The sequence below is a fragment of the Vanessa cardui genome, chromosome 12 (assembly GCF_905220365.1).
Source record: "Vanessa cardui chromosome 12, ilVanCard2.1, whole genome shotgun sequence".
Classification (NCBI taxonomy): domain Eukaryota; kingdom Metazoa; phylum Arthropoda; class Insecta; order Lepidoptera; family Nymphalidae; genus Vanessa; species Vanessa cardui.
Genome location: NC_061134.1, coordinates 542,501 through 564,438, shown reverse-complemented (window position 1 = coordinate 564,438; position 21,938 = coordinate 542,501). Strand labels below are relative to the sequence as shown.

The following is a 21,938-nucleotide window of genomic DNA, read 5'->3' as shown; positions in this document are numbered from 1 at the left end:
TTCCTTGAGCATTTGTCGGTCTAGCACTCGATGATCGACACACATCCTGATGCTTCTATCATTCTTTTTATTTAGCAGAATAATGGGGCTGGCATACTCAGACTTTGGGTCTCAATTAATACCCTTATCTTTAAGATCATTTATTATGTCACGAACTTTGAATTGCTTTGTGTGTGATAGCCAGTATGATCGATAAGCAAAAGAAGTGTTTTCTGTGACGTTAATGTGCATTTCACCCGCGGTGACAGTAGTTGATGCTGAATCCGAAATGTACAATATAATTCAGCGAAATGTTCAACCCTCAAGAGATTTCGCTCAATGGCCAGAAGAGGCGTATAAACGTATTCTACTGTTTGACGCAATTCTACATGAACCAATTTATCTGATGACCGGATTAGATATTGCCTGTCTTTTGTACGTACGTATGTAACACCTTAACGGTTGAGAATATCTGAAGTTATTAAAATTTTCTATTACAAAGCCGGCCTCGAAGGAAATCTCATAGAGTTCAACAGTTAGTGTCACAAAAGAGTTTGCTTCTATCATTGAATTATTTATACCTTTTAAAGTTCATCGTTTTGGTTTACTCTCGCATGACAAGTACATCAGATCATCAGACGACACTCCTGATATATTTAAAACACCACTGTCGTTGAGAACATCAATAGGAATTTCTTGGACAGCGGCAATGGTTAAATCAGTATCTCAGGGGGCACCAGATAACCTCAGCGAAGAGTCAGTGCAAATAACGTTACCAGTATTACGACTGGTAGACCCGTCTTTAGCGAAGCAAGAGGTTTCAGTATGCCTTGCCTTTTTCAAACATTACAACTTACCCTACCGCCATGTGTGTTTCGCTTAGAAATTTGATTAGCAACCCTTTTATTTGGGCATTATAAAAAAATGTGCCAGGTTTAAGCGTACGTGCCTTATTGTGGTTGACATCGATTGTCTTGTAACCTGCGAATAGGCTTAACATAGATCAAAATAAGCAAGGTTTGCATAAGACGCGGCTGTCCTAGCCTGCACGTTTATGCTTCGTATCACGAGTTCGCCACTTAAGCCTTTAACTATTTTAAGTGTCCTTCGGGCATACTATAAAACATCGAATCATATAAAATATTCACTTACTCAAACACTTTCACGGAAACAATGACTTGAATTCACGACAAAAAAATGGACCAATAGCGATCGGTGGTTAACCACTCATTAAGCCATGAATGTGCGGCACCCTTGAGACAGCTAGACACGCCAGACAAACATTCAAAGCCATTTATTAGAAATATTGAATCTTTCAACTTCTTCGCACCAAACATCAATATCATGTGTGTCGGGTTCAACACAAAATACTTTCCTTGTTTTTTGGTTAAATTTTAGATTTAATAAATTCGGCAAAATTACACCCCTAGTTGGTTAATAAAAATAAACTTGTAACTGATCAGATGCAATACCCGTCAGCAGAACACATCAACACGTCATTAGACACAAATTCAAGGAATAACTACAACCTGAAGGATCAATAGATATCAGCCTATTAGTAATGTCAGCCGCTATGTTTTCGGTTTCACTATTGTCACGCGAGCTTTCGAGGTGGCAACTTTTGAAAGGTACTACCTAATAAAATTTAAATGATTTCGAAGGTATTATGTTATGAAACATCCTGACTTCGAGGCTTAGGGTTTCATGAAGAAGTACAATTTTGAAAATGGTACCTTACATTCAAACGGGATCTTGCGGATAACGTCTCATCACATCAAAATGAAATACTTTTACTTTTTGTACATAAACTATTAGTAAGTACTTATTTATAACAAACTTAATACCAAATGTTTTTGTTTTCGAAATACAACTGAATTTACCTAAGTTTACGGAATATAATTGTTTTCTTTTATTTTTGTGTTCCATACTTAATTGTCAACATTGCAGTATTAAACTAGTTACATATATTTTGCGCGGGAAATAAACATACTTTAACATCGTACAGCAGTCTAAAATAAGATATGATTTCTGTAAGCCAATCATTTTAATTTTTAGCGGTTTATTTGAGGAGTCAATTAGGTAAAGTACAACTGTCTTGACTTATTACTTTTACTATACCCATTCTAAAACGATTCACCATATCGCCCACCTCACTGCTTCGGCGTCGCACCGCATGCCGTATACCGAAATGTCTATTATTTAATTACGATAATAATGATCTTACACTATTGATGTGCGCAAAATATTGAAGCAATAATTAATACTAAGTCCCTGTTAATAACGTGATAAATACGATTGTCGACTGTACTCTCAACTATAAGTTCTAAGTTAAAAATATTTGAATAAAAAGATATGCATTCACATGAAGACCTTGAAATCCACATAAAGACCAGCTGTCATAAGGTTTGAATGCTTATTATTACATTATTATTTTTATACACTTATTACAAACACTAAGCACATATGTAAGTGTTCCCAGGAAAATCAATTAATTAAAAAAATATAAATTTTACTACTTTCAGAACTTATCATTTGTATTAAGCTTGATTGCCTATCTGCATAACTAATTTGAACTTTCTAGATCACCTGGAACTAGATCATAGTTTTGATATAGGTATATGTTAGTCAATATTAAAAATTACGCTATTTGGACGCTACTATCTAAATAACCGTTTGCGTTTATGAAATTTTAACCACATATGTATCTCGCAAGTCTCAATATATGAACATAATTTAACACGATTATGTGAAACAGTTTTTAAGCCACTAAGTCTAAAGTGACCCTACATAGTTCGTGTAATATTAAACACGGTGCCACTTCTCATCAAGAATGAGATTTTTATTTAATTACTTCGCAATTGAGACGTATTCTACAACCTATCACCGGTCTCATATCGACGCGACTTGTTTCTCGAACTACGCTGTTTATCAGCCTTAATAGTTTACAATATTTCATCTTACAACAATGAATTTGGTGATTTATTTATAAATTATTTTACAGAACTACCGCGTATTTTTTACAGAATTAATAAATAATAGGAAGCCTAAAGGGCGTGTAAATGTATCCCACTTCTGAATTTAGCATACAGAAGTGAAATAGATTAAAAAAAAGACAAGATCATAAATAACTTTAATCAGGATATAAACAACTTCAATCATTTACAAGCAAACATAATAGTTCTAACTTCGAAAATATCTTAACATAAATAAATCACCAAATCATAGATATGTATGTATTGAAGTAAATTACTTACTCGGTTGAGTTTACAAATCCAAATAAAACACAAATAACACTTATAACAAATTACAAGTCGCGCCAATATTATTGACCTTACTGTTCGCGCCCAAAATGATAGAATAATGACAGCTTGATGCAGTTTCGCGCGCTTTTGTTTCTTTTTTTTATTTCATTCTTTCCAGCCAGTTGCATAGTTAAAGGAATCTCCTAAATATATATATTAATTTAAAAAAAAGGTTCTATTAAAATCTATTTTTTTTTTGTTTTATAAAAATGATTAAATACTGGATATTTGTCAATATTTAAATAATAATTATCGGTCCATAATTAAAAATGCGAGACAGAAAACGAATTTATTTCAATATTTTTATAATTTTTTTCCTCAAAAATGCTTCAAAAACTAAAAAAATCTTTGTGAAAATTGGCCTGCAGATTATTTTAAAAACATAGCCGTTTTCTTAGCTTTCCAAAAATGTATAAACGAAGGAAATTATTTCAAATCAATCGAAATAAAATAACCAGAAAGAACGCTGGTGGACATTCGTATTCGAACATGAACGAATTCGTACTAACGGTCGCTCTTTAAAATTCTCATAAAATTAACTAAAAATAAAACAAATGAAAAAAACTTACTTACTAAACTGACATACTTAATATAAAATTAAAATAAAATTTAGAAACAGAAACAGTTCAATAGCTAAGTTATAAAAAAGATATTTTTTAATATAGCTAATATTTAGTTAAATTCAAACGCCCGTCGCGGGCATGGCTAATCTATGCAATATAAAATGTTCGATTATTAATTTTTGACATTGCTTCATTATCTATGTAAACAATATTCATATGTTACCTGTGCGACATATCTATTGTCATGACAAATAACGTCAATTTGTCAACTATTTTTCATATTTTCATGTTCACTATAAGAATTTTCCGATGATTTGTTTCACAATATTAAGCTCAATTAGTTGTTAAAAGCATGTCCAGGGTCTCTATTATAATTAAATAGCTGCATCAAGAAAGCTGATCGCAATGGACGAAACGACGATGTCCAAGGAGTCCACTGTAATGAAAGGTGTGTTTTCGTTTCTGATTTATTTGTGTAAATACTGCAGGAAGTTGAGAAGTGTTTCTGTTTCAAGTTGAAGATGGGTGCGAAGGCGGTTCAGCTACTGGGCAGGCGAGACGGGATCTCGAAGAGGAGTTTAACATGCAGAGGGCTAAAATGAAAGAGTTATTCTTGCAGAAAGAAGGTTCGTAGTTCACAGATGTTGGACGTGTAGGTTCAGATTGGCTAACCGTGTCACCTCGCCGTTAGTAACCTCATTGTTCTTTGTAACTCATAATTGGTAATGGAATTTTCATTTGGACATTCTTGTGGTGGTGTTCTCTGCTCTTATTTTTATAACAATAATAAAACATTTAACTCTGGTATAAATGTTAAATATTGCATGTTTTTCGTTTAGACTTTGTTTTTAAGTGTTTTGTGGTCATATTGGTTAATTGCTGTGATTATTATATAAATTGTTAACATATTAATTAACATTATTAATCATTTTTATATTCTGTTGTTGCAATGGTATTATAAATGTCTTTTGAGTAGGGAATGGGTTTCATAAATTATATTCAGTTATTGGTCTTGTTTCTTCGTTGATTCAAATACAATATTATTTGATTAAAATATAACCTTAATTGCTAAACTTTTTTTAAATGTTTACTTGAGAATGTAATCTAAACAGGCATTAATGTTTGAGGATCTAATTAAAAAAATAAACTTTTTGAAAGTAGCAGGCAACTGATAAATAGTACTTGATTTTGTTATGCAAATGACTTCACATACAAGGGATATACTATCTTTGTTCCCATTGTTGATGGTTATTTTGCTTAAATTTCCTACATAGTCAATGTTAACACAGTGTGATGAACTATTACCCTCCCATGGGACATTTTCCTGTTCATTCTTCAAGTTCTGTTCTGTTCTCCAAGACAACTTGAAATTCCATCGCTAACATATTCTTCACCTCAATATATTGAGGCTTGGACAAAGCCTCAACTTCCTCTGAACCAGGTATACTTAGTCTTTGTTTTATACATAGCTAAAGGTTATTAAGTTAATTTAATAATTATGTTAATATAATACAATAATATGTAAATGGATGAATAATATATTGCATATTTGACAAGATGCAAGACCTGTTTTGTATTTTTATTAAATATTCTGATATTGCTTCTTGACTTCACAATAAGATCAATGTTTTTTGTATTTTTATGATCATAACTCTGTTTGCTTTTGTATACAAAATTGATAAACACTTGAGTTCATTGAATAAATAAACTGAAGATATTTTAAACATACCAGGACTTAGTGTAATGAAGATTGGTTTACAGGCCATCTAGCAATGTATTATAATTTTTTAAATTACGTAACTTTGGTCTCAACCCCTTGGGCAATGGTCATCCCCACTCCTAGAACAAGCTTCAAGCTTATAGGAGGGTAAATAGTAACATTGGTAATTGCTGAAAATGGGGCATTGCTAACCTATTTTTTCAATGATTAAAGAAAGAATTTATTTTTCAAGTGGTTATGTGATTTATCAAACATGCTTGATGTAATGATGAATTGGTGCTTTGTATTATTGTAATTAGGTCAATAATATTTAAATATATATAGTTTCTACTTAATACAATATAATTATTTATACTTATTTTAATTACTGAATGTAATCCATGGTATTCATTACAGAGGACCTGCGTAAGTTGGTGCTAGAGAAGCAACAGCTTGACTCCGAGGTGCTGGGTCTGAGGGCTGAGGTCCAGCAGTTGCAGATATTGAGTGAAAACCAGAAGTCGGAGATTCAAAACTTGCAGCTGCTTGTCAGTGGTATGTATTACAAGTATTTTAATAATTAGTTTATGATCTTTTTAAAGTACATGAATAAATTAAACTACCAATGGGCACAACAGTGGCAAGTTACAGCAAAGTACAGTTCATAATCCTACATAAAAATTCTATATCAAATTCATCCTATATCAAAAAGTAATGTAAGATTCAATTTATATATTCTGCAAAATAGAAAATATATTTCATGACCACATTTCATTTTATAATATTGTCTTTTGACAATATCATACATTGATTTAATGGTTCCGGGTTCATTAGTAAAAAAGCACCACTAAATTTCATGTGCTTAATTTGTGTTTATAATTCACCTCGTGTTCGTGTGAAAGAAACGTAGAATGTGCCTAATTATAATCTGCCACAAGTATATTTACCGACCCAGTTTAGTGCAGCAAATAATTCAAAATAGTTCAAAATGAAGCTTAACACATCACACTTCTCGTCAGGGAGAGAGGGGACCTTGGTCCAACAGTGGGACATTTACAGGCATTTGCGTGTTTTTATAATACGTGGGCGAAGTCGCGTGCAGAAAGTAGTATTAAATAAATTAGACTGAAATAACCTAAACTCTATGTATATTGCATATTCAGATCATTAAAATCCTATCGCTCATTATTTTTTTCGTTATCACAAATAATTTAATCGCAAGTATGTAATTTAATATTTTCCTTAACACTGTTATAACTAGTGCACAAACTAGTGGAACTCTTTCAGTTTAATATGCTGCCAACATTTTGTTTTTGGGGCCCTAAAGGTAAAATATAATATACGTACAAAATTGTTAAACAAAGCCTATACTTACTCTTATAGCTCAAGTTTATTCTGTTCCAAAATTTCATCAATATCTATTCAGTGGCTCGGTCGAGAATGCGCAACGGGCAGACAAAGTTTCTTATCCATTTGTAAATGGAAAGAGATCTCGCGGGGCTCAGGTTACTGTGGGGGTCCCTCAAGGATCCATTCTTGGTCCATTTCTCTTCCTTGTTTATATAAATGATCGAGGTGATAAACTCGAGATTATTGTTTGCTGACGATACTTCTTTAATTTTTAAAATAAAATGACGTCTTTTAATGTATGACGATGTGAACTATGCTCTCTCGGAAATAGTACATTGGTTTAGTGTCAATAATTTAATGTACTTTTAAATGGGGAAGCATTAGATGTATTAGAATCAACAGAGTTCCTTGGTACGATAAAAGACTCTAAGCTCCAATGGGGCCCCCATATAAGTATATCGGCGAATAGACTCAGCTCTGCAGCCTATGCCGTAAAAAAAGATTAGACTTTTGACTGACGTGGATACGGCTCGTCTTGTGTATTTTAGCTATTTCCATAGTACTATGTCGTATGGCATCCTACTCTGGGGTAAAACAGATGACATAAATACTATTTTTGTACTACAGAAGAGGGCTATTCGTGCAATTTATAACCTGGGTCCAAAATATTCGCTAAGATGTAAATTAAAAAAAAAAAAAATAATGACTGTCGCTTCTCTTTTTGATAATGTTATGTATGTACGCAAAAACATGAATGATTTTCCCAAAAATTGTGACGTACATTCCATTAATACTAGGAACAAGAATAAATTTGTTACGTCTAGTACCCGATTACACAGTAACTTTTTTTGGGGCAATTAACATGTGTGCGTTTTTACCACAGGATCCCAGAAAACGTTCCACAATATTCAATTATAAAATTCAAAGGAATCGTTAAAGAGCGTTTGTGTACTAAAGGATATTAACTAACGACTTTATAGTTGACTGCACACCTTAAATCAAAATCAAAATAAACTTTATTCAAGTAGGCTTTTATAAGCACTTTTGAATCGTCATTTTACAATTAAGTGAAGCTACCACTTAGGAATGAGATGATCGCCTCCAGGCTGTTTCAAATAACAAGAATATGTTTATTATTGTATATTGTAAATTGACTTTAAAAAAAAAAATAGATCCGGCTGAGTTTCTTTCGCCGGTTCTTCTCAGGTTTGAGGTATTGTATTCCGAACCGGTGGTAGATTTGCGATACTCAAAAAGAAAGTGTAAACAGTTCTAGTTTGAGTAAAGGGATTTGACTTTGATTTATTGTATTAATAGCGGAACTCGTAGCTCAAAATTGAAACTCTTTAATGTTTAATCGAAGGGTAAAGGGCTAATATTTAATGATGGAGATTTTTCATAACCGAATGCCTGAAAGTGTCTCGGTTCATTATTGACAAATATAAAAGGGATTGATTATTATTGTTTATATTTTTAGCAAACCTTTTTTTTTTTTTTTTTTTTTTTTTTTTTTTTATCGCTGGAAAAACGCATTACGCGTTTCCCCCACATGATGTTGTATTGTGGGGGGGTATGTGGGGCTCGCCAGCGCTGAAGGCACCGGAATACCCACTAAAAAACCAGCGGTACCCACTCCGTCTCTAGGGGGGGCATCACGGGATCGCTTACGCATTCTACCGTGACGTCCCGACGGTTGGCCCACCATGAGCTTCCAAGCTAGAGGAGTTCCCGGGGAACAGAGAACATCTCTACTCCCGGCGACGTTTACAGCTGGAGGAGAAGCTGCGCATAGCGCTGTTGTCTTCTCCCCGGTCTTCTTCGTCGAAGCGAATCCGCGGCGGCACTCTCCTCACGCGCTCGTTCCGCAGCCTCTTTCTGCGACATTACACTTTCGCAGAAAGACGCCATCTCGTTCCAGCACCTCTCGCTGCCTATCATGGCGGTTATAACGTTCGGCAGCGAAAGTTCTCCGCCGATTATCGCCACCAGGGAATGCCTCTGAGGCCCCCAAGCGGCACACTCCATCAGGGTGTGACACGCCGTGTCCACAGGCGCACCACACGCGTGGCAGGCGGGTGTTATTTCCCGCCTTACTATCTTGTGCAGGTACTTCCCGAAACAACCATGTCCGGTAAGCACCTGAGTTAGTCTGAATGTGAGTGTGCCGTGACTTCGTTTTATCCATCGACTCAAGTGGGGGCGGATCGCCTCCACTATCGCATGGCCTGCTGTTGGGGACCCCAGGTCCTCCTCCCATCTGCGAATAAGGGCATGTTGAGCAAGAGTCCTTACTCGCCCCACCTCCGCGGATCCTGGACGGTCTCCTCTCGCTCTGGCTTCCACCCGGAACCGGTACACTTCCGCTAGTACCTCTGCCTGGAGTTCCCAGGGTGGATCACCCGCGAGAAGCGTTGCCGCTGTCCACGAAATTGTACGGTATCCACGAATCGCCCTCACCGCTACGACCCTCTGTGGTCTCCGAAGGAGCGCCCTGTTTCGAGCGTTGAGAGCATCCACCCATATTGGTGCGCCATACAGCGCCATGGAGCGTACCACGCCGGCATATAGACGCCGGCATGGTGAGTCTGGTCCTCCCACGTTCGGTAGGAGGCGGCCCAAGGCGGCAGCGGCATTGATGAGCTTCGGGCCCAGTTGTAGAAAGTGCTGCCCGAAACTCCATCTTCCATCCAAGATCAGACCCAGATACCTCATCTGGGCCTGCACCTTAATCACGGTCCCGTGGACGGTGATAGTCGCCCCTCGGGGGGGTCCTCGACGTGGACCGTGGAATAAAAGAGCCTCCGTTTTAGAGATGGAGACCCTTAAGCCCAACATTCCAATACGGTCCACCGTGAGCGCTGTTCCGACTTCAGCCAAGCGAGCCGCTTCCTGAAAGTTCCGCCCTCTCGCCGTGATGAGAGTGTCGTCTGCGTAACACAAAACCCCCATTCCGGGAAGGACGGGGGCTCGTAGGAGCCAATCGAAACTAACATTCCACAGCAGTGGGCCGAGAACCGAACCCTGTGGAACGCCGCAACCCACTTGAAATCGGACAATTCGCCCATCACCCCCCTCCCAGAGGACCACACGGTCGCAGAGGTATGCCCCCAAAAGACGCTTAAGATAAGAAGGCACCCTGTGATATGTGAGTGCCTCCTTTATAGTCTCGAATGGAAGACTGTTGAAGGCATTCGCCACGTCCAAAGATACCGCCAAGACCACATCTCCTCGGGCCACCGCCTCTGTAGTTCGAGTCTTCAGGGCATTCAGGGCGTCCACCGTTGAACGGCCAGCCCTGAATCCGTACTGGGTCTCTGAAAGACCCGGCCCCACCTCTTCGAGATGCTGAACAAGACGAGCAGCGAGAATCTTCTCGAAGAGCTTGCCCGTCTCATTCAGTAGCACTATCGGTCTGTATGCCGAAGAAGAATCAAGGGGACGTCCCTCCTTTGGTAACAGAACCAACTTGCCCTCCTTCCACGACTTCGGGAATTGCCCGCTGGACAGACACTCGTCAAACAGTTCCCGAAGCTTCCCACCTAGGTGCACCAAGGCGTCGCGCAGGACCCGTCCTGGGACACCGTCTGGACCCGGCGCAGTCGTTCTGGTTCTTAGTCGGTCGAGTGCCATTTCCATCTCTTGTTCCGTGATTTGTGGTGGAGCCACAATTTCCTCTTCAGTCATGGAGCAAGACGCCATTTGCGGAGGAATATGCTCCCCTGGGTGTGGAAATAATTCTTCAACAAGGCGCAAGAGAAGTTCTGGCGGCAGCGTCTCAGTCACGGGGGCACCGTAGGTACGGATCTTTCCTCGCACGCCACGATACGTACGCCCCCATGGATCCCGGTTCAGGGCCACCAACAGTGCCTCCCTAGCTCGCTCTTTGGCCTGGCGTATCGTCAGCTGCAGCTCGTTTTTCAGCCGACGATAGGAGGCCAATAGCTGTCCCTCCAAGTTCGCATCAAAGCCGTTTCGCCTGCGACAGCGGACATAGGCCCTTCGTGCCCGATTGCATGTCGATCGAAGCTGTGCAATTTCAATCGACCACCAGTAAACCTGACGACGCGGCGCCATGCGCCGGGATCTCGGCATGGCCGCATCGCATATCTTCTTTAGAGCCCTTTGCATGCGGCCCGCTAGCTCATCAATGCTAGCGCCCTCCCTTCTATCTGTGGAACACCACCGCTGCACTATGGCAGCCTCCTTGACCAGCTCACGATCCAACTGGCCAACGGACCACCTTGGAAGCGTCGTAGGCACCCTTGGGAGTTCTCCAGTCTGCCCCCAACGGTCAGAGTTGGAGATCTCAAATCGGATGTACCTGTGATCCGACAGAGTCTCCACCTCTTCCTCTACTCTCCAATTCAACACTCTGCGCGCTGCAACAGGAGTGGCGAACGAAAGGTCCACAACGGATCCGCCCTGCTGGCGCACGCAGGTGTGAACCTGCCCCCTGTTGAGTAGGGATAGGCTGGATAACAGGGCCCACACTTGGACAGCTCTCCCTCGTGGGTTCGTAGCAGGATTTCCCCAGGCTCGCGATTTTGCATTGAAGTCGCCGAGAACCACAACTTGTCTAGGCGAACGTCTGGCCACCGCAGCTCTGAGAAAGCCGAGATGATTTTCAAATTCCGCCAGGCTGCGGTTAGGGGAGAAATACGTGCCAACAATTACGTACTCTCTCCAACCCACCACCACGTAGCCCGAGCCCCTCTCGATGAGTGAGAGAGGAGGCCCCGTTCCGCTCCTCGTGAGGACCGCCACGGTGCCGTCCACGTCTCCTACCCAGTGAGGTAGGGGAGGGACATAATAGGGCTCACAGGCCACAGCCAGGTCGATCCCCCACTCCGCCATGGACTGCAGCAGTAGGTCCTGAGCCCCGGCACAGTGGTTAAGATTTGTTTGGAGAAAGCTGAATTCAGTGCTCATGTCGACATTGCAGCTTCCTCCTCGGCTTGGCGCCGTCCAGCGTTGGTAGTGGTGTGGCTGCTTAAGGCCATCTTACCCTTCGTGATGGGAGGGTTGCACTCTCTCGATCCCATCAGGTGCCCAGAGGGCTTACCAGCGTCTACGCATACCGCACAGCGTAGCTTCCCAGTGCATTCGGCCGATTTGTGCCCTTCGGCACCACACCGGTAGCAGAGGCTGCCTCGTTCAACACTAAATGGGCAGAGCGCCTTGGTGTGGCCAAGGCCCATGCACTTGAAACAGCGCAGAGGGCGCTGCTCCAGTACGTACACCCTGGCCGAGCTCCACCCGACCAAGAGTCGACCATTGTTAGATAGCTTCTTCGCCACAGCTATTGGACATGTTACGCGGACCATACCCATGTATCCGGGTCCACGTAACACCTCTCCACACTTAACTGCCTCAATGGGGCAACTCCCCTCGCGAGCGACTGCGGCGATGACTTTCTCTTTCGTGACGGAGTCGTCGAGCCCCGTCACCTTAATATCCACCCTTTTAATGGGACGGACGACGTTGGCTACCCCATCCAGCACCGTACGGAGTTTGTCGGCCAGCTTCTCTGCCTGTTCCGACTGTGCTCTCGGTAGTTCCAACACTCTGGCCCCAGTTACCGAGCGTCGGACTTTGAGGCCACCACTTATCCCGAGATCCTGAAGTTTCACGCCCTGCTCGGCGCGCTCCAAGATCTGAGCATACGTGACACCCTTTTGTTCCGCTTCCGGCTGCAACGTTACCACAACTGCAGCTGTACGTGGGGCGACCAGCTTGGGCTTAGCCACTTGAGGTGCCTTAGACGCAGACGTCGAGATTCTTTCAGCAGAGGGGGAAGCCTTATTCCCCTTCTTCCCCTTTTTGACCACAGTGGACCAGGACGTCTCCTGTGCCATCTGTGGCGAAATCGTCTCCGGCGCTATCGGAGCAATAGGAGCCGTTGGAGCAGCTGGTGGCGTCTGCTTATGTGTGGGAGCAGATTTCGGCTGCGGAGCCGGATGGGCCACCTGTGCATTCGAATGCGTGTGTTGCTGCTGTAGCTCCCGCCTTTTATCCGCAGCTAGCGGGGGGCGCTGTATCTTCGCAGGCGGGAGCCGGTCCTCCAATTTTGTAATTTGGGCTTTGAAGATATCGCCGATCGATGAGATTAAGGAGGTCTTAAACTTCTCCAACGTCTGAGCATCCTGGGCAGAGCCGGTGGACGTCTCATTTGCCACTGCCACCGTGGTCCGCATCTCCGCGAACTCACGGCGATGAGCCTTTAACTCAGACTTGAGGCTATCGATCTCTTTACGCAGCCGGCCATTATCGGCGCGGAGTTTTCGCGTCTCATCCGCCTCAGTCCGCGATGCCAGGGCATCTACAATTCCCTGAAGTGCAGCTGCTGAATCCCTCAGTTTTTTAGCGTATCCTCCTTTTAGATTGGAGGATTTTTGCGCCACCTCCAAGATGAGGGCTGCGCTGCGGCCGGCCTCAGCGCGAAGTTCCTCCGTGCCCATCTTAGCAGGAGTTTCTTTTGCATCCGAAGCGGATTCTTCGGAGCCCAAGACAACTTCCGAAACATTCTTTCGGAACGCTCTACTTCTCAAAGAGCGCTCAAAAGCCTCCTCCCTTGCCTCGGCGACCCTCGCCTTAAGCTCAGCCTTAGCCCGAGCGAGGTCACTACCGCGGCCCCTCGAAGCCGTTTTTCCACGAGTTGCCGGTGTGCATTTCGCAGCTGTACGTATCTCCGTCTCTGTCTCAGTTTCTGAATCAGAGTTAAAAATTGCGAGACTCCTATAAGGCCGTTTACGGCCAGCTAAGGCGTCGGACGACAATTCGGTATCGACGTCCATCGCCAACAACAAACAATAAAAACAACACTCGGAACAACAACCAACGACAACAACGACAACAACGACAAACAACAACAATAAGAGAAAATAGGTCTATGAAAGACCTATTACCAAACAACAAAACCAATCGTCAAAGCAAAACAATGTCCATTCACAAGCCAAGTTCAATATTATAACGCGACAGAAAAACAGAAACCAATAAACAAGCGAGGGTAATTGTAAAAAACTTCCGAGAAACATTGATAAAAACAATATAATTCCGACACGACTGCACGGCACGACGGCTCGAGCGCAATCCCCATTTTTAGCAAACCTTACACCATCTGTAACAAAGTTAATTGGGTGCTGTTACTGTGCGGTGATTTTTTTTCTAAGATCTGAGATGTGTCAAAACTCCATAACGATAGTTCTAGTGGGATTTGTGCGATGGTAAATTAGAAGAATTTCACAATACCCACGAGCGACATTATCATCATTGTGGATATCAGTCGGTGTGCTTGATAGCTGATATACGGGTATATTTAGGTCTGGATTGTGGTCCTTATTGTGGGACGAATTTAAACGATATATATTTTATACTAACAGAGACGGTGGAGGCGTCGTCCTCGGGCACGGAGGAGGTGCGTCGGCTGCAGGCGCGCAACATTGAGCTGGAGCAGCAGCTCGCACAGCTGCGGCAGCAGCAGCAGGTGACAGCGCACATCTAGTACTAGTTCTCTTCGTGTCACATGTGTGGCCGAGGCGCTACCGTCTCCTGCTCGCGCGCCACTGGACTGAGTTACAATATTAGTCCTATATGCAGGAGCGTGGAATAGGGCGGGGCCCCAAAGATTATTTATCATCTTTGAATTCAAAAGCTTATATAAGTGAGCTTCGTGAAGAGTTGGCAAGGATCTAACTTATGTAGCGCCCCACCGGGATCCTCATTTCTAATAAGCTTCCACACAATGTACTAATACTGGGTTAAATTTCATAATCTTGAGTTAAAAATTACATTCTTATCAGCAAATAGTTAAAAAGTCTAATCTTAGCAACTGTGCGTTATGGTAAAACATATTTGCCTATCTTCGTTCTAGTGACAGTATTGTGTGCACTTATGCTAAATGTTCCTTCCACTCTGTTATCGGCGACGCTCATTACCCTATCGCTACTCGACCCGTTTGCTACACGCTTAGCAATTATACCGAGTCTTTCCGCTGTTTTGTTTAATATGTTGGTTGCATTCAAAGTATGAGTTTATTATTTGGAAATACGACCTAAGGCTAATGTTTCGAGTTGAATTTTGCATCGTTGATAAATATATCGAGAGTATTCGTGTCAGGGGGGTTCACGATCTGATCTGTATTATCATAAAATATTATTAAGTTGAATAATATTTTATGATATGCCCGTCTGGGTAGGTACCACCCACTCATCAGTTATTCTACCGCCAAATAACAGTACTCACTATTGTTGTGTTCCGGTTTGAAGGGTGAGTGAGCCAGTGTAACTACAGGCACAAGGGACATAACATCTTAGTTCCCAAGGTTGGTGATTACATTGACGATGTAAGGAATAGTTAGTATTTCTTACAGCGTCATTGTCTATGGGTGATGGTGACCACTTACCATCAGGTGGTCCATATGCTCGTCCGCCAACCTATACCATAAAAAAAATAAAATTAAATAATAATTATTAAAATTTTGTAAAGTAATGAATGAACCAATCGAATATGTTTGACCCCGCGCTCCCTCGGCTCACTCGGCTCACTCGGAGCGGTAGTATATAGAGTGCAAACCCCCCCCCCTCCGGGGCATGAACCGGGGCGCGCGGGGCTGACGGCTGCGGGGTTTCAGGAGCTGTCGCTGGCGCCGGCCACGTTCGTGCGCTCGCTGGCGCGCAAGCTCACCGCCGACAGCGACGCCGACCACGCCAGCTCCAAGAAGGTACCACTTTGCGACCCACATCTACCCACCAATGATATTGATATAGTATTTATTTTACTCACTAAACCCAAAATTTTGCAGAGATATCATTGCAAATGCGCTTTCAAAAGTTTATAATTGTGTAGTTTCTTTTATTCCGTCTTTAAAGTTTTCATATTTGTTTGAAATATTTAATTATGAATCAATATAGCACTACATTACAATTTTAAATGCAATTTCTTATGCGTCGAGTCTATGTATAACAGCGATTAGTTTAGGGGCCGTGAGTCTCCAGTGGTGTTTGGGCTCACCTGTCGGTACGGTCGTGGTTTCAGTGCGAGGACAACGAGCTGCTGCGCTCCATCATCCAGCCGCTGGAGCTGGAGATCACGGCGCTCAAGAACAAGCTGCGGGAGAACGACGCGCAACTGCAGGAGGCCTTGGTACTGCTCGGGGGCCCCCGATGGCATCGCGGAATAGGCTACTTGACTGATTCTTGAAATACATCTTATATTATTTAGTAGATGTTAAGGAACTCAGTAAAAGTTGCTTTTTTAAATTCTAGTACATGTTTAGCATGCGAAAACGCTTAGACAATATGGCGCTGCAGTGGGTTCGGTGACGTCACTTGCCTGTATTGTAATCTGTGGTACACAAAATCAACATACAGTAGGCAAACGAAGTTAACAAGCAAGTGACGTCATCACCAACCCGACCAATGAGGAGTGTTTTGTGTCATGTGACAAACGTTAAAAAAATGCATTTTTATTAATGGATTTTTGAATAAATTTACAACACAGACAATAGATACAATATTATTCACATTATCTGACTAATAAATGAAATGTAATTCTAATCTAATTGTAATGAGTCCCCATACCATTGCAGAAGGCGAAGGCGAGCGCGGCCAACGCGAACAGCGGCGGCGACGCGAAGGCGGAGTCCGGTAGTAGCTTTTATTTAGTAGTAAAGTAACAGCCTGAAAATTTCCCACTGCTGGGCTAAGGACTCCTCTCCCATTAAGGAGAGGGTTTGGAACATATTCCACCACGCTGTTCTAGTGCGGGTGGGTTGAATGCACATGTGGCGGAATTTCGATGAAATTAGACACATGCATGTTTCCTCAGGATGTTTTCCTTCACCGCCGAACACGAGATGAATTATAAACACAAGTTAAGCACATATATATAGTGGTGCTCGCCTGGGCTTGAATTCGCAATCATCGGTGAGGATGCACGCATTCTAACCACTAGACCATCTCAGCTCATATTTTATTTAGTAACACATACTCGTTAGTCAAACCATAACTCCCTACGCTCGCGCACCAAAACAATGGGGAACTCAGCGACTGAGTTGCGCTTTCCCATCAACTGCCGGACCAGTCGCAGAATACGCAGTGACATTGGCTCGCGAACGTAGTGGCCTAGACACCCCGAAAGGGGTACAACGATCCGTACACTCAGCACTCGGCGTGGAGCGCTAACCCTCGTGCATCCGCAGAGCGCGGCGGCTGCGACATGTGCGCCAACTACGAGCGCCAGCTGGTGGCCGAGCAGGCGCGCGCCGACGCCGCCCGCGAGCGCGCGCACACGCACCAGCGGGCCCTCGCGCTCGTGAGTGTCCCCCCCACGTCCTCCAACACACGTACCCCCCCCCCCCCCACACGCCCGCTAACCCGGCGCCCCGCAGGCCACCGACGAGCTGGAGGGCGTGCGCTCCGTGCACGACGAGACCATCCGCAGCTGGCAGGCCGAGCGCGCCGGCAGCGCCGCGCGCCTGGCCGAGCTGGCGGGCGCGCTGCGGGACGCGCGGGACGAGCTGGCGGCGCGCGCGCGGGACGCCGACGCCGCCTCGCAGCGCGCGCTGCAGCACGTCACCACGCTCACCGTGCAGCGCGAGACGCTGCAGCGCAAGCTGGACGCGCTCGAGCGCGACAACGCGCTGCTCGTCGGCCACTACACCAGGAGGGCGGCCGAGATGCAGAGCGAGGTCATCAACCTGCCGGACAGCGTCGCGGTGAGCCTCGCGTTCCGCTACTCACCGGCGACAGCACTCACATGACACGCGTAACGCCGGCTGCGTCCGCAGGAGCTGCAGGAGCTGAACCTGCAGCTGCGCGAGCAGCTCATCGTGTGCGAGACGGGGCGCGAGCGCGCGGCGGACGCGGAGCAGGAGCTGCGCGCGCAGCTGCTGCAGCACGCCGCGCTGCTGCACCGCCGCGAGGGCGAGCTGGCGCAGCGGGACGCGCAGCTGCGGCAGGCGCAGTACGTGCCGCCCGGCCGCCAGCCCTGAGCCATCCTCTATACTTTCAATTTTTTCAATCTGATGCCCTAGCTGTCCGACCCGAATGGAGAAAGGCCTAGCTATAAGTGCTTTCTGGAGGCAAAATAAATTGGGAATGTAAACATTGCCAATTTTCAAACTACGAAATTTCTCCATAGAAAAACCCAGTAAATCTTTAGTAGTACAACCCAGGGCAAAAACCCAGGTCCTCAGACACTACGGTCTTATAAGTTAGGGACTAAAATAATGATGAAATAAAATTATCAATTAAAAAGTCAATGGTAACACCAACATCCAAAGCTAGTCCCCAGCACTCACACGCTGCCGTGCCCGCAGGGAGGAGCTGGACCGCCTGCAGACTGAGCGCGAGCAGATGAAGGAGCTGGCGGACAAGCTGCGCCACTCCAACGACATGATCGAGCAGCTGCTTGACGACAAGGTGCGCGTGTGTGCAGCATATAAATTAAATCCATCTTATATATTATAAATAGTATAGTAAGACACAAATTAGATGTAGCATCGGAAAATGCAATGGAATTAAATTAAAACCGATTACTACCGATTTACACAACCAATAGAAACAGCTTCGTATCGCGCCATTCGACGCTATTCGTCGCTATAGATTCCCGCGTCAGTTCAACCCGAGACAGAGAGTGCGCGTAAATCGACGCGTCAAATTGACGAATATATTAGGTCATATGATATTACAATTTATTACGTTTATGCAAAGATCATATTCGCATGATAAATAAATATTGATAATTTGGTATAGCGTACTCAATTCGGATGTGATCGGTTTTACGAATATTGCCGATGCGACATCTAAGTTGTGTCGTACTATACATATATTAAATCCATCTTCTTAGCAAAGGCATGAAAAATGTAAATACATTAATTAAACATAAAATAATAGAATAAGAAATCTGGCATACTCTAAGCCTGATTTCTGATAAAAATAATTATTGCTGTCTACCAATTGCCGTGTCCTCGTAAGTAAACAGAAGACATTATTCGATCTGTTTGACAGAAACGACTGCAGACGGAAGTGAGCGAGGTGCGGCAGCGGGTGGGCGTGCTGCAGCAGGAGCTCGACAACAGCGAGAAGGTGCAGCAGGACTTCGTGCGGCTCTCGCAGTCGTTACAGGTACACCTGACGCACACACCCTCCACCCTCGTGACTGTATCCAAAGTGAACCGCAAACATTTCTTACAAATAGTCATAGTATAGTAATAAATAAATAATATGAGACATCACATACATTACTCTGATCCCAATGTAAGTAGCTGAAGCACTTGTGTTATGGACAATCAGAAGTAACGACGGTACCACAAACACCCAGACCCAAGACAACATAGAAAACTAATGGTAATCTAAATCGACTCGGCCGGGAATCGAACCCAGGACCTCAAAGTGGCGTACCCATGAAAACCGGTGTACACACCACTCGACCATGGAGGTCGTCCAATCCAAGGTATAGAGAACAAAATAAGACCAAAATATCTATTACAAATTAAAATAAAGTATAATAGTGGAGTGTCTGGGGGTTTTAACCTCAGACTTCTGTTACAGTGAATGAATTTAAATGGGCGAGGGGGGGATTTCTTTTTTATACTATAAAGTTTACCCAAAATTTTTGTGTGCTTTTGATTTTTTTTTTATTTAAACAAAAACTATAAAAAATTGATATTGAAGCATGTAATTTTATTTAAAGTATTTTTTTTTTCGTATCTATACGTTGAATAATACCAAAGAGACATAAAAGAATATTTGATAAACTGTAATTTCTTGTGAATTTTGGTCGATAGGGCTTTGTGGGTACCCAATCATCAGTAATTCTAACGCCAATCAGTAATACTTAGTATTATTGTGTAACGAAGAGGCAAACGATATTTAGTTTTTCATGTTGATATGCCATTATTAAAATACGCGAAATATTCATCAAGATTTCTTTAATTCTATGCTCGTTCGTATCGCAGGTGCAGCTGCAGCGCATCCGCGAGGAGGACACGGAGGTGCGGTGGCAGCACGACGAGGACGTGAACGAGTGCCCCGCCTGCCACACCGCACTGCCCACCGTCAAGAAGAAGGTACCGCGCGCCGGAGATCAATTTATGTCGCCCAACATTATTAGTCGAAAGAAGGATCGCCATATAATCAAAATCAATTTTATTTAAGTGGGCTTTTACAAGCACTTTTGAAACGTCATTTTACAATTAAGTGAAGCTATCACCGGTTCGGAAAGTAGATTCTACCGAGGAGAACCGGCAAGAAACTCAGTAGTTACTCGTTTCCAACATTTAAAAATACAAAGTCAAATTAGTTAAATAAAATTATTTAAATTAAAATATCCTGCTGGGAAGTTAACAGGTATTAACTCCACGCTTTTTTATCATTTATAAAATCTTGTATCGAATAATATCCCTTTTTGTATTAACGAATTTTTTATAAACGATTCGAAACGGCAAACTTAAAAATGTCTGCGGAATTTTATTATAGAAACGGATATCTTGCCTCAAGAAGCATTTATTGACTTTGCGGAGTCGGAAACTTAGCGTTATAAGGTTATCCTTACTCCTAGTGCATGTACAATGATTATCACAGATTTTATCAAAGTGATCAATGCTACTGTGAGTATTCCTACTTTTTTAAAAACATTCCAAAGAGATTCTCTAGTCTAGTCATATACTTATAAATCATCCATATCAGTCCGTATTTCTAAAATGCTGAAGACCCACCGGCCACTGAGCTGGATGTCGAATCGACCTGTCATACCCGTGTACGTGTGTGCAGGTGCACTGCCGGCACTGCGGGCGCATCTACTGCGGCGCGTGCGTGTCGCACAGCGTGGCGAGCGGGCCGCGCGGGCTGCCGGCGCGCGTGTGCTCCGTGTGCCTCACGCTGCTGCAGCCGCACGCCGCGCCCTACTTCAGCACGCGCCCCCCACACTCGCCCGACTAGCGCTCACACCATCGATCCAGAGAATACACACTTTTACTTTATCAATCTCACGCCCGCATACTGCGGCTCAAACAAAAATATTTAGTAACTTGAAGTTTGAACTGAATTGATTTCCGAATCCAATTGGAATAAAGTTTTACAGATACTTTTGTAATTACGATTGTTAATGGGATACAAGATGTAATCGCGAATAAGTAATGTAACATTGATTTCGTTAACAGTACACATACGATTAGCTTAATGTTAGAAAGATTGTTTAATTTGTATCTAGTTTAGTGTAATGAGTAGCCATCAATACAAGGCTCGCATCGATTCCCTTCCGCTTGGCTTATTTCAAAACTGACTGCTCGTCTTTGTGTAAGTAACTTTGGTTTTTGTATTGGTGGCTATTTTCTATATTACATTAATCTCATTGAATTATTGTAAATAACTTATCAGATAGAATCCTTTAGTGTAGATAGTGTGAATTATGAAAGGTTTAACTTCGGTACTGCGCTGCAGTTCGACGCTGTTGCATTTCAAACGTCTTTCGTTGTTACGTTTTATATTTTTAAGGAATTGGCGCAATAGACCCTGGGGTCAAGTGATAAATAAAAAGTGCTAATGAACATATACAATACGTTATGGGGAGTACTCAACGGTTCCATATTATGCGGAAATTTATTGAGTATACATTTGAAAATAATAATAACATAAAACATTATTTACATGTAGCAGTTATATGAATAACTGAACGCATATACAAGTGATGTAATTACTTCTATCGTCGGACGTGTAATAATTCTTGTAGGTAATTACACTCATTGTGAACACACACACCCTAAGTTCAGAAACGGTGTCCAAGTCACATATTCTTCTTTAATCTGAATTTTGGTTGGTCGTGACAGCCAATGCCAATAAGGCGACCAATAAGCTTGCAGTATTGTCTCATTAATCTGACCTTAATTACCGTTTCAGAAGCTCGAGGTAAAGATAGGTACTTTATTTACTAACTGTCACGATAATCCGCATAATGTGCTATTACTTGTGTGTTACGTTAAATAAATGTAGTTAATATTGTAAGATAGATATTTTATTGTAAATAAAGAGCTCGATATTGAAAATT

The 21,938-nt window shown here is 43.0% G+C and overlaps 1 protein-coding gene across 3 annotated transcripts; it reads left to right on the top strand.

Annotated features, from left to right (window-relative positions):
- Positions 1 to 4,066: 4,066 nt before the first annotated feature.
- Positions 4,067 to 21,936, top strand: LOC124534218 (rab GTPase-binding effector protein 1). Of its 3 annotated transcripts, none has more exons than XM_047109941.1 (14): positions 4,067 to 4,292; positions 4,366 to 4,470; positions 5,961 to 6,098; positions 14,273 to 14,376; positions 15,523 to 15,612; positions 15,927 to 16,034; positions 16,480 to 16,537; positions 17,092 to 17,204; positions 17,281 to 17,607; positions 17,680 to 17,855; positions 18,211 to 18,313; positions 18,902 to 19,018; positions 19,852 to 19,962; positions 20,666 to 21,936. In XM_047109941.1, exons 1-14 carry the CDS (start codon positions 4,250 to 4,252, stop codon positions 20,831 to 20,833), a joined length of 1,761 nt encoding a protein of 586 aa, XP_046965897.1. In that variant the 5' UTR covers positions 4,067 to 4,249; the 3' UTR covers positions 20,834 to 21,936. The 3 variants fall into 3 exon arrangements, with proteins under 3 accessions (XP_046965897.1, XP_046965898.1, XP_046965896.1); XM_047109940.1 differs by having other exon boundaries at positions 4,068 to 4,292; positions 4,360 to 4,470; XM_047109942.1 differs by lacking the exon at positions 4,366 to 4,470.
- Positions 21,937 to 21,938: the final 2 nt, after the last annotated feature.